The sequence below is a fragment of the Parasteatoda tepidariorum genome, chromosome 2 (assembly GCF_043381705.1).
Source record: "Parasteatoda tepidariorum isolate YZ-2023 chromosome 2, CAS_Ptep_4.0, whole genome shotgun sequence".
In the NCBI taxonomy this organism is placed as follows: Eukaryota; Metazoa; Arthropoda; class Arachnida; order Araneae; family Theridiidae; genus Parasteatoda; species Parasteatoda tepidariorum.
In genome coordinates, this window is record NC_092205.1 from 18,374,235 (window position 1) to 18,387,805 (window position 13,571).

Genomic DNA, 13,571 nt, shown 5'->3' on the forward strand with positions numbered 1-13,571 from the left:
TTTAACTACAACGAAAATGTAGTTTTTTCCGACCACTGCCCAATACGCTAAGCGATCATACCCAGGCAGACTCAATATTCTTTTTAAATTATTATAACTGCATTAATATTCTATTCAGAATATTAATACTACATCACTATTTTATTTATGCTATTAATACATCAAGATTTCATTCATACTGCTTTTGATATTTTATTATTACTCTGCATTAAGATTCTATTCACATATATTATCACTACACCACTAATCAATTCATACTATTATTACCATCTTATTACTGTAATTCGATTATATGCATGCTGCATTATGATTTAAAAGCTGTATTACTGCATCACTATTTTATTTACATTAACACAGTATCACTATTCTATTTATCCTATAATATAGTTATTGCTGCATTACAGTTCTATTAACATTTTTTTCTACATTTTATTCCTTTTTCGCTATTCATTTATCCTTGTATTTTACTGAATTATGATTTTATTTATACTATTGTTTATACACATATTATTAATACAGTAGTATTACTGCTTTAAGATACAATTCATATTATACTTACTGCATTACGATTCCATTCACAACGTTATTACTACTTTAGTATTTACAATATTACTATATTTATATTTACACTATTATTACTACAGCTAGATATTCAACATAAAAATTTAAAAATAAATATCAGTGAACTTAATTTAAAATTTTAACCCACAAAAAATTGGTGGTTATTATTTATTAAATTATTTAGAATTGAGAGGAAAAAAACATAGCCGTTTTCTTTTTGTTTAATGTATAATATTTTTTTTTACCGTATAAAATGGCTAATATCAAATAGATATGGTTTCTGATTTTTTTTTTTTTATTTAACTAAACTAAAAACAGGCACTAAATTTAAACTAAAACAAAACAATTACCGATAAATTTTAAAAGCTTGTTTTATATTACCTAATGTTATTATTTTAAATGGCTAATTAGTTTATTTTGTTCAGTCTGAGTTAAGTTTTTTCTTTTTCAAACATTTGACTCCACATTTGGTCTCAACGGCAAGAGACATCCATGGAAATCGTGTCCAAGTGCTTATTGACGCAAAACTTTTCCAGAAACTATTTCAGTGGGTCGCATGCATTCCTGGGCCTGAAAAATGCTGGAGGACGACCCCTTTCCTGTGCAACTCTTTCCAATTAGTTCGGTATCCAGAAGCTTTGAGCGAATCGAGGTTATAAATTTTTATTTTCTCTAAGAAAGCAAGTTAATTAAGTTCGCATTCCGCACAACTTTCAGAAGAGTTCGCATACCTGAAATTCAGTAGCTTGACTAGAATAAATCTTATATAAAACTTATTCTTGAAAATCGTAAGATTTCACCTGATAAGATCAAAGAGTATCTTAGTATTCGGTTATTCTTAAATCTCAAAGTGTAAAAAGAACATTTTCATTAGAACAATAAATAATTAAACATAGTCGGGTTTGGTACATACATCAAAAAGTATCTAGGTATTCGGCAGTTCTTAATGCGAAATAATAATGAGTTTTCATCACAATAGTAGATAAATAATTAAATCAAACAAACCTGTTTAGGTACCTTTAAAACAGATAAATTCAAATAGTGTTTCAGTTTAAGTTCTTCGTGGTTGTTACAGCATGTCACGTAACAGTGAAAGCAATCCGAACACGCATTGATTTAACTGTTGCGTCCATTTTTTTCAACACAAGATTTCAAATGCATACTTTTTCCTCTTTTTTACATTTCTGAGTCACAATATTTATGTCCTTAAGTCAGTGTTTCCCACAGTGTGGTACGGGAACAGTTAACCGGGGGTACGCATTCTTATGCGAAATATCTGGCAACAAATGAAAATTTCAAAAAATTTTATTTGAAAACAAAGCTAGCCATGAAAATTTACGATTACGTATTTTTCTATTGGCTATTTTTTGCTAAGTTAACAGTTAATAATTAGTGGTGTCAACAGCCAGTTCTGATTTTTAACTTTCGTGCAATTTTTTTACAGTAAAGAATACATTCATTTTTTTTTTATTCGTGGTTCACAGTGTTACGAAAAATTTTGAAAGGGTACACAAAAGTCATAAGTTTGGGAAACACTGCCTTAAGTGATTGAATTATAACCTTACTGGGTTTAAGGTACAAATATACTAAGAATTTGTGGCAATACTAATATTTCCACAAATTCATAAATCGTCTAGCTTTTGTTGCATTTTTTATTAAAAAACTATAAAAAAATAAAAATAATAAAAATTGAAAAAAGTAAAACATTTTTATGCATTATTTGCAAAATAATGTATACTCTGTGAACAAATATTTCCGAAATTTTCTTTATAAGTGAAATTAACTTTTTAAGCATTTCTTTTCACTAAAATNCCCCCCCCTCAAAAAATGGAGATAATTATTTGGATCTTTCTTTCTACTACTGAAGGAAAATCGAATATTCTAATCTAACTCATGTTGATAAAAAGTATTTTTTTGATCTATCTTTTTTATCGAAATGTTAGATTGATTTAAAAAAAATAAATAATTGCCACCCCCCTTGTTAAGGTAAATATTTCAACGCAAGAGTTTCATGCGTTTTTCAGTTTATTTTTTTAAAAAAAGACAAATTTTACATGTTTAAAAAATTAAAAAGTGAGCCATAATGAAAGAATTTTTTTTTAATGAAAATACATTCAATGAAGTTTAAGAACATCACCTTGAATAGTACCCTTTTCAAAATGGGCTAGGAAACCTAAGTTTAATCTTATAAATGCTAACCATGGACGAACATTAATGAAACAAAAAATTCTGTATTAGTCAACATGAAACATTTTGAAATTAGATTTCCATTCATAATCCATTGTTTTAGAATAATTCATAAACAAAAAAATTTTTTCTGGGGGGGGGGAGAATTATTCTACAAATAGTGTTTTTTAGGAATCGTTTGCTAATTTTTAATTTCGTGATAAAATGAAATATAACAAAAATACATTTTTTGCATTAAAGTACACTTTTAGCACTTGATTGCAATTTATAAACTATCAAATTGCTTCACTCAAAAATATTTTTTTTTCTTAATTAGAAAATCTTTTTTAATTTGGTAAAATGATTCGAAATGAATTTGGTAAAATGATTCGACTTTTGGAATCATTTGATATTATTTTAAGTTTAGAGATATGTGATTGAACACAATAAAAATATAGACTTATAGGGTAAAACTGTGTTTTCCAGCAATTGCTTGTTTTTATGAATTATCCAACTATCTCAGTTAAAAATATTTTAAAATTAGAAAAAATAATTCTTTCAGATAACAAAATTCTAGAAATTTCATCTTTTTGAAATCATTTCATAATTTTTAACATTAAACAGTCGTGATTATGTACAATAAAACAAGTTCATTTAATGATAACTTTTCCAAAATGATAAAAGTAATTTTAATATACATCTAATAAAAAGAGAATTTACAGATTTCCCATAGTTTAACATTAGAGGACAGCAGCCTTAAAAATAAATATCTGAAACATTTTACGGTCACGGAAGAGAAAGTTTTATCACCAAATGTAGAACCACGGATTTCGGTTTTAAAGAAAATACATAAGCTGTTCAAACTAAGAAACCCAGTTGCGTAATTGAATTCCGGTTCGATATTCTTTTGTTCGTTGACCGAAATTCTCTGAGACCCCATCTGCAGTTTACCTAAATAGACCTTTTAAAGAAAAGAATAGAACAATATTTGAATAACTGATATTTTAGAGAAGAAATGTTCTTTTTCACGAACTTCATTCAAGTTCTCTGCAATTACTTTTGTTAGTCTACTTACAAATGAAACTTCAACTGTATTAAGTTTTTATACTAACAAAAGTAATTAATTTATATCAGCCAACGTTATGAGATATCTTTTTAACGCCATAAAGGAGAAATTCTTTATTATTACCAAAAAAGTAGCGGTTCTTTAATAACGATTTTACTTTTCTAAACTAACTATTTTTAACTCAAATGTCATAAAATTTAATAACTTCTTACATGTCTGAACATGTCTGAAATATTTTTTTAAAAAAAAAGAGATTTGAAGTTTCTGCTTTGGAAACTAAAATTTTATCCCAAATTACAAAATTGGTTGCGAAGTTTTTCAATAGATTATAGATTATTTTCAATAGATTCACCACCGATTATAAAACTATATTAGGTAATTTTTTGTCGCTGTGAGAACAAATAGGTTTTGATGATCAAAATTTCAAAAAATAGATTTATTCTAAAGAATTTTGAATGACTTAGAATCAACCATAAATGTTCATGTCAAAACGTAAAATCACTGGAACGCAAAATAAATGTCAATACCGTGATTCACTGTTGGCACGAAAAATATTACCATGCATAAATAAATATACTTTTCTTTAACTCCAGATGAATTACAATTTTGACGCTCCAATACTTTCCGAAAATTTCTTTTGGGGGGAAAATAAAAAAAAAGGAATCTAATAGTTCTGCATAAAGAACTCATACTTAAAATTTAAACAATAACAAAATTATCAAGAATCTAACCCTGTCCCGATTCTTAAAAATCTGACTTTTTAAAGTAAAGAAGTTTGTTCAAGTTTAGAAATCAGAGAACTCATAGGTAACTTTTGAAAAGAAAAATAAGTAATGAAGAAGCACAAAATGATATGCTTTGACGTAATCTGTACCGTAAACGAACGTGACGCATTCTTTTCCTGTTACGTACAAGAAAAAAAGTTGTACGTTTTGTGACTGAATAATTTCCTTTCACTGCAGCTAATCAAACACTGACAGCATTTCCTTCGTCTTACTTGTAGCCTTCAGAAAACAGTTACGTTTTTGGAATTATTCCGAAATTTAACAAGAGCAGTAATTGTTGCTCTCGAGAATAGAACCGGGGTTGCAACTCAAATACAGAAAAAAATTCCCTGCGCATATTATACACAATATATTAAGATGAAATACACAATCACCGCGCTCTTGTATGTGAGTTATATTGGGTTAACTATACTATTTTTATTTAATTGCAGGAAACACTTAGAGGTACAATTCTACATACTTAAAACGAATAAAGCTATAGTAAATGAAATAGTTTAGTATAGATGAATTTTCCTTAAATATCCCATAGGTTGCCATTTTTTAAAAGAGGAAAATAAGAAATAAAATTATTTCTGCATTTTCCCAGTTTGTACGGAAAAACCCAAATTTTTCTGCATTCCCCTTGTTATTTTAGGAGATTTTTAAATTAATTGGTAATCCTGAGAACAGTTCTACTGAATATTTTGGCACTGTTTTGAATTTTAAACAGTTAACAGGGATCTGTTCAGAAGAAAATCGGGTCCGTTAACGGACCCTTCACAAAATATTTTAACTTAAAATCGGACCCTTCACAAAATGATTTTTCTTTTAATCGGACCCTTCACAAATTTGTTTATCTTCATTATTGTTTTGTTAATCGAATAAACCAACCCTTCCCAGGGCAGAAAACAAGAAAGATGGATGTAAACGAATTAAGTTTTGTCTTCGGCAGACGATTCTTCCATTATTCGTCCGAAATGAATATTCTGCGTTCAGCAGTATAGGCTAAATACCAAATATTTGTGTGTTTCATCTCTAATTTAGAAGCTGCAATTGCTGTTTATTTTTGAAAATTTAATTTTTTCATTATAATTTTACAGTTCCGAGCATAATCTTGTATCTATTTACAATTTAAAAACTCATTGAAAAAGTGTTTTGCAAAAACGGACCCTATTTGCACAAATTCATAAAAACGGACCCTGGTTGAAAGAATGTGAGTAATTTTTTCACAATTTCACGAAAAACGGACCTTTCACAAAATGTCTGGACAGATCCCTGGTTAACTATTTGGAACTGTTTTGAAATTGGAAGTTATTCTGAAATTGTTATCCTTTTAACTGTTCTGAGAACGTAACAATTACATTAGAGCATTTGTTTGGAACTATTCTGAAAATAACAATTGTTCTAGAGCTATGGTGCGTTTTTGGCGTTTCAAAAAAGGTAAAGTTTATACAGATAAAAAATTGGTGATTAGTCATTAATGCTTAAAAATAAGTAAACATTAAAAAATTTAAAATCATGCATTTAAAAAATAACAGACTTAAGTATATTTTTAAAAATATTTTAACGTCAAACGCCAGGGGAAGTTCACATGAAAACATCAAAGACATAAATGTCAAATTTAAACATAATAATTTCTTGACCCATTTCAAATTCTTATAAAACTAAGTTTTAACCAGAATTTCAATTCTTTTCAATCCAATTTAAGAATAAAGGTATAAAAAGAAAAAAGTAATAACGTTTTTTTCTATCCTCAAAAATAAAGAAAATGTATCCCCATATAAGGGATCCTGATCGTTATTCCTAATTTACGATTCTCTGGTCGACAGTTTACTGGAAGAACGCCTAAATTCCTGTAGATAATATAGCTGTTTTGGCATTATGGGCTTAAGCATTTGCGATTTGAAATATAGCTAGATATAAATTTCAACTAAAATAAAAATATTTTTTCAAGTTATTCTGAAATTCACAGTTTTTAGTTGTTTTTGTAATCAAAGAAATCGTTGATTGAAAAACCTCGCAATGATAGGACTAATCTTGAAGGACATAGAAGTAGTGATAGGGCACCCTAAAAGTCGCTCAAATTTTGTTTTAAAAAATTAGAACTAACTTCTTAAATAAATTAAAAGTCGCAAGTGAAGTTAAATGTACAATTTTTAAATCATTTTTGAAAAAATGTAACTTTATATGACAAAATTTAAAATTTGAACGAAGTCGGTCGAATAGTTTTCGAAAAATCTAATTTTAAAAACACGACTTTTTAAAATTTGATTACTCAGAAACTGTTCAACCGATTGCGGTCAAATTTTTTGCAATTTAAGATTTTTTCAACTATAATTAAATTAAAAATAATAATTTAATTCTTAAAAATCAATTTTTTAAAATCAAATTTTTGCCATTTTGATGTATGGCGCAATGATAGGACTAATCTTGAAGGACACCGAAATACAGTGATATGGCACATTTTTAAAAAACGGGCTAATTTCGTTTAAAAAATTATTAGAACTGAATATCTCATTTAAAAAAAATTAAAAGCCTCAAGTGAAGTAAAATATACTATTTTTACATAACTTTTGAAAAATTTAATCTTATAAGAAAAAATTATTAACTTGAAGTAGATCGAATAGTTTTCAAAAAATCAAATTTTAAAAACACGACTTTTTAAAAATTTGATAACTCAGAAACTATTCAACCGATTGCGTTTAAATTTTTTGCTATTTAAAATTGTTTCGACTATTGTTGGATAATAAATAAAAAGCAATAATTTTCAAAAATTATTTTTTGCACGAAATTATCATTGGATAAACGAATTTTATAATTGTGAACAAAAACTTTTCGATTCGTTTAAAAAATTCGAGATTTGGCTTAATACGCAAGAAGTATAATTAACATTAAGGGGTTCAAAATTTCGACCAATCTCTTTGAATCAAGCTATTGAATCATATTTTCCACATAGCGGCTTTCCACATATATTTTGAGGGTCAAGAATACGTTCAGAATAAAAATATATATTTATTTGGAAAAAATAAGTTTTTATGTCCGAGTTCGCAACTTAATATATGGTCTACACTTATTAATCAGCATATTCGACATTAAACTCACGAACCATTAAGATTGAATTCCAGTAAGTAAAAATCCAATTATTATATCTAATGTTTTTCCGTGAGTTCCGTTTTTACTTCTCTTAAGGCCATCAATAAAAGATAATTCTTTTGAAAATAGTACTCAGCATGCCTATGCATTGTATGAGCTGCGTTTCATCGCATAGGATATATACAATATATTAACCATCATACCAACCGTGTCATATTAAGTTTTTATAAAAGAGATTATTTATAATTGCTCTAAAGAGCGAAAATTGAAGTTTTTGTGAGTGGTATTATGGATACGACAACTTTTTGGCTCTTTGTCTTTTGTTTAATAAATGGGCTTTATGAATAAGTCCCATTTATTTAGTTTTTGAACTTCAATTAGCCGACGCTGACGTTATGAATTTTGAGCACTAGACGTGTCATTATCAGTGAAGTTCATTGTATAGAGATGCCTAAATCTAGTTTTCTAGTGAAAAACGCCAAAAAACCAAAATTGCATTATCTGTCCAAATTAAGTTGTTTTTTTTTTGTTTATTAATTTGGCGACTAATTTACAGAGCTCGCCAAGGTTACCAAATTGCGATAAAATGGCTATTTTATAATATAAAAAATGCAATTTACGACAACGACTATTATAAGATAATTTAATTTAATAAAAGTAGTACCGGTTCAAACCGCACACGAACAAGAGGGAAGAGCCCTCTAGCGGCTTACTATGATATTTCGTACATGTGTTGATACGCAATTCTCAACTTTACGTTGTGCTCAACCGATGTATTGAGTCATTCCACGATGACTCAGGGGATAGAGAGTCCGGGGTTCGATCCCGGCGATGGCTGGTCGAAACGAATTCCGCATCCGGCCTTGCATCGACCACAGTGCTGACGTGAAATATCCTCAGTGGTAGACGGATCATGGGTTGGAGTCCCCTTGCAGTCAGGTTAACCGTGGGTGGTTCTCGTGATCTTCCTCTTCGTTTAACGCAAATGCGGGTTAGTTCCATCAAAAACTCTTACACGAAGGCAAAATTCTCCCAAAACTTGATCCAAGAGTTTCCTTGTCTTCTGGAATGGGTTCGAAATTACAAGGCTACGGAGTTTAACATTAGTTGTCGTCAACTCAAAAATTGGGTCTGCTGTTCAACGACGGTTATTAAAAAAAAGAGAAAAAAATCGTCACAATCTAAAAATGCAGCTCTAATAACTTAGTCAACACAGTAGATAGTAGTCTAATAGAACAAATTTCGAACTTATGATAAATTAATACCGAAAATTAAAAAAAAAAAATTTATTCACAAGAGCAGAAATCGGTAATCGGAAGAAATTTTTCACAAAAATAACGTTTGATTTATTTTCTTTCCTATTACTGACATAGTTTGTCGACATCTTAGTATATTTTCGGAGAGCTCTCTATTCTGGACATGGCTCAAAATGCGTGTTCAAAAAATGGACACTTCTCTAAAAGCTTGTTTAAAAAATGGACATAGCTATTTAAGAAAAGGAACTAACATAGAATCTTATTCCGTTTTTCAAACTTATTTATGAAAATTGTTCCGTTTTTTCAAAGAACAAATTTAGGAATCAAAATGAATTCGTATTGTGATGTTAATTTGCTTTAACCAAAGAAAATTTTATTACAAGTACCTTTATTTTTTGTTAAGAACAAATCTATTATTCAATTTTTTTTCAAGTTTGACAAATCGTGGATTTTACGAAGTTGCTTCCGTTATGATGTATATTCAGGCAACTGACGATAAAAATCTGTACGAGCTTGCGATACACTATTCAATTTACAGTAGTTAAATGCAATAACATTATTGTGATTGGCAATTAACACTAAAAACTTCAAAAGTCAAAAAAAATATGCACAAATTATCCTTAATTAAGCTTTATTTTGTTCTTATTTCATAAAAATTGGCATGACATTTTTGAAACACAATTTGATCAAAAAATTGATAAATGGAATATAATCAATTTAATTTTATGAAATTTCTTGTTCGCGTTTCTTGTTTTTAATTTGTAATCTTCAATGGAAAAAAAATAGATACTCACCGATTTCATCGGCACGCGATAAAGTCGCTAATAAACTTCTTTTAATATTTATATTTTCTTTTATTTGAATAAATGAAAATAAAAATAAATAAATAAATTAGCTGAATTTATTTGAGCGGCCAAAATGGTTAAGTACCGAAAATTATTGATTTAGTAAGAACCGAAATAAAGCTTTATAAATCGTATAAATACGTTATAACCCAATTGAAAATTATTGCATATGTGTCGAAGGTTACTCAGAAAAGTCAACTTTTTGCAAACCTCCGATGTCATTTGCAATACGTCTACAAGGCTCGCCGCAATAAGCATAACAAATGACGTCGGCAGTTTGCAAAGAACGGGACTATCTAATTAGCCTACAATGAGCTGTGGTAGCTCAGGAGATAGAACGCTCTCCTCCCAATGAGGTGAATCGGGTTCGAATTCCAGTGATGGCTGGTTCATACAAATTCCACACCCTGCTCGCACCGACCACAGTGCTGACGTAAAATATCCTCAGTGAAAGACGAATGATGGGGAGATAGAGTCCCCTTGCCGTCAGGCTAACCATGGGAGGTTTTCGTGGTTTTTCCCTCCATGTAACGCAAATGCTTGCTAGTGCATCAAAAAGCTGTAAAACTGATTAATCTAGTAACGAAATAATTATATTTTTTTAAATGATTACTTCTATTTGTGTTCTCAAATGATAAAGAATTGCATATAATTTATTATTTACCAGTTATCTATAATTAAAATAGTAATACTAAATTATAATAATCAGTTTAAATATGCAAAATAGATCAACTAATTCTTTACTTGTGTTGCACTAACCAACCATATTTTGGGTGCATAAAAGACAGAAAATTGTAACGTAAATGTCCAAAAACAGCAGTTTTGTCCAGTATTACCATACTAAACATTTTTGCACGCTACTTGTCCAATAAAGAAATGATTATTTCAGATTTGTGTTATCAAAATAAGAAAAATTTATAATACTATCTATTATTTACGACCTATACCAAACTTTAAATAAATAATAGTAAATCGTAATAATCATTTTAAATATTCAAAATATAAACTAATTATTTACTTGTATTACACTACTCAGTTCTACTTTGTGCATAAAAGACATTAAAAGTAGTAATAATATAAATAAATGTCGAAGATCAGCAGTTTTGTTCAATATATACGTTAGAATTTTATTTCTAGAGTTAAAATATTAAATATACTTTTATTAGATAAAGTATGTTTTTAGTGTTGATAATAAAATTGCTCGAGTTTATTTTTGCTAAACCTATTTATTTATTATGTACTTCTCGATTAGAATATTATCAATGGTTAAACGTTAGCATAAAATCCAATTAATTGATATTTAATCAAATGTCTCGATATTTATTTATATGTTATTGAGTTTTTATAAACACAAAATATTAAACTGCAATACTAAACAAATGCAATACAAGAAATGGTTAGCTTTTTTTTTAAACTTAAAATTATTGAGATCAATTAATACTATTTTTATATAATAATAGACAGGATTTTAAATAATGGACGATAATATAAGCACATTTTTATAAGTATTTAAAAACAAATTTTAAACTGATTCCATTCAAGTACACAAATAAGAAAATCGTCACTATACATTACGAAATTGAAACAGGTAAAAAGAATTGAAATAACAAAATTATTTTGATAAAATCTTAAAAAATTTAATTCTAGATAACGAAAAATATTGACAGGTCGAAGGTTGCTAAATTTAAGTAAGCATACAAGAAAATCGCTAATATGTATTACAAAATCCAAACCTTAACAAAAAACATCAAAACAAATTATTTATTGAGTCTTAAATTTAAAGAAAATTCTGAAGTACGCGGAATCTGAAATTTCAAGTAAACAAAAACGAAATTATATTAAAATGCATTCCAACAGTTTGTTTTGTGAAATTCTACAAAATAAATTTAACGTAAGAATTCAATTAAAAAAATAACTTACTTTATAAGCACCATCTACTAACTTCGCGAGTTCATCATTTTCCGTCATAAAATTCATCGTCATTTTGAAATTTATGAACTTTCAGTTTCATACAGGGTAATAAAAATCCTCAAAAATCCGAAGAAAAGTATAAAACTGTTTTCACTTTATCACTGTTTTCAAAACAAGAAGCACGTGTCTATGATTGCTTAGAATTATCCCAGAACAATTCTAACCACCCGACATCTTTACTCCGGTCTCGGAGGTTCAGTAAAACACATTCATCGTAAAGAACGATTCTTCCACGCGACCAGCAGGGTTGTTACATCATCGAAATCGCGCGCCTATTCATCGCCAGATTCCGACGCCATTTGAGTTCCAAAAAAATTCCTATTTTTCGGGTTCGACTGTATTACATTAAAACATTATTCAAGAAAGTCAATGAAAATAAATGTTACACAACTTGACAAACTGTTCTAAATTTATTTATAATTTAAAGAGAGTTTAGAAGAATTACAATCAAAATATAATTTTTAAAATGAAAACGATTCTATTCACTCCGTCAAAAATGCAGACGAACGTTCGAGAGATTTGAATTTCAACAATTTATCGTTCTTTTTTTTCGTGTTCTACATTTTTACATTCAAACATCCTCCGAAAAAATTTTATGGAATTTAATTTTAAATTTTACACAATTTGACATACAGCAGTATTAAAATTATTTTTAATTTCGTCAGGGATCAAAAGGATTTTCATTTATACAAAAAAAGTTTAAAATTGAAAATGAAAACGATTTTATATACTTTATCAAAAATTCAAACATATTCAAAAGTTTTCCTTAACTTAATCTTGTTTGAAATACCATTTCGTGTTTGAGAACAGAATAGCACTAACTTTTACAATGATTATGACTTTTTTGTGTTTTTATCTATTATTCAATTAATTTGTTTTAATTTGCAAAAACTAGACCAGCGATTTTAATGAAACAAAATTTAAATATTATTATTGTTAGTCTAGAATTTTAGCTATATAGTTTAATTTATGCCCAATATAAAAATTTTGATTGTCATGAATTTTTATCGACATAATATAGTAACTTCATATAAATCCTATTGTCAATTTTTTTTTCGTATCGTTTTAATGTATTTTTGTTTAAAAACAGCAAGAATATGTTTCGACTTAATCATGTTTTGAATTCGAGATTCTAAATTGTTTGAAGCATGCATTTTTTTAGGTAAAATTTCATGTTTTATATTTTTAAAATTATTAACCAGTAAAAACATTTCTTACGAAATATCGTTTTTTTTTATTGTAATTAATTAATGTTAAATGTATCGTTCATTTTGTTTATCTGATTCAAATGGAAAATGTTCGAAACTGTTTTGATATATAGTCTTTTTTTTTTCTTTTTTGAAACTTTTGAAGAATTTGGCTGAAATATTATAGGTTAGATTAAATCTCCTATACAACATATTCTTTTCAAGAACCATGTACAATTTAGAGAGCCATCTTTTGGAAACTTGTGTAATTAATATCAAAACTTTCTGTATAAAAGTTTTGCAGCTATTACAATAGACATACCGTTAGTTTCCGAGATTTTTAATTTTGAAATCAAACCATCCTCCATAGTTACATTACACAAAATCAATTTTAAAGCGAGGAAAAATAATTATATAAATAAATATAATAAACACTTTAAAAAATGACTTTATAAACGTGTCGAGATTAACTTAATAACGACAGGTTCACATTTTTCAGATTCGATAATAAAAAATATATAAAATCACGATTTTTATAATTAATGTGTCGTCCACTGATCGCAAATTCAGTATATAAAAATTTACCCTTCATTCATAAAACTGGGAACACTTTGTTTCTTTCTAAGTATTTACCCGGGTCAAAACATACAGAAAGGGTAAAA

At 28.1% G+C, this 13,571-nt stretch overlaps 1 protein-coding gene across 1 annotated transcript in view; it reads right to left on the reverse strand.

Moving 5' to 3' along the window:
• LOC107437211 (BAR/IMD domain-containing adapter protein 2) overlaps positions 1-11,956 on the reverse strand; it is a 114,027-nt gene extending 102,071 nt beyond the window's left edge. The window contains exon 1 of the mRNA XM_043043135.2: positions 11,672-11,956. Coding sequence (XP_042899069.1) covers positions 11,672-11,734 — 63 coding nt within the window. The 5' untranslated portion in view covers positions 11,735-11,956. The remainder of the gene's footprint in view (positions 1-11,671) is intronic.
• Positions 11,957-13,571: the final 1,615 nt, after the last annotated feature.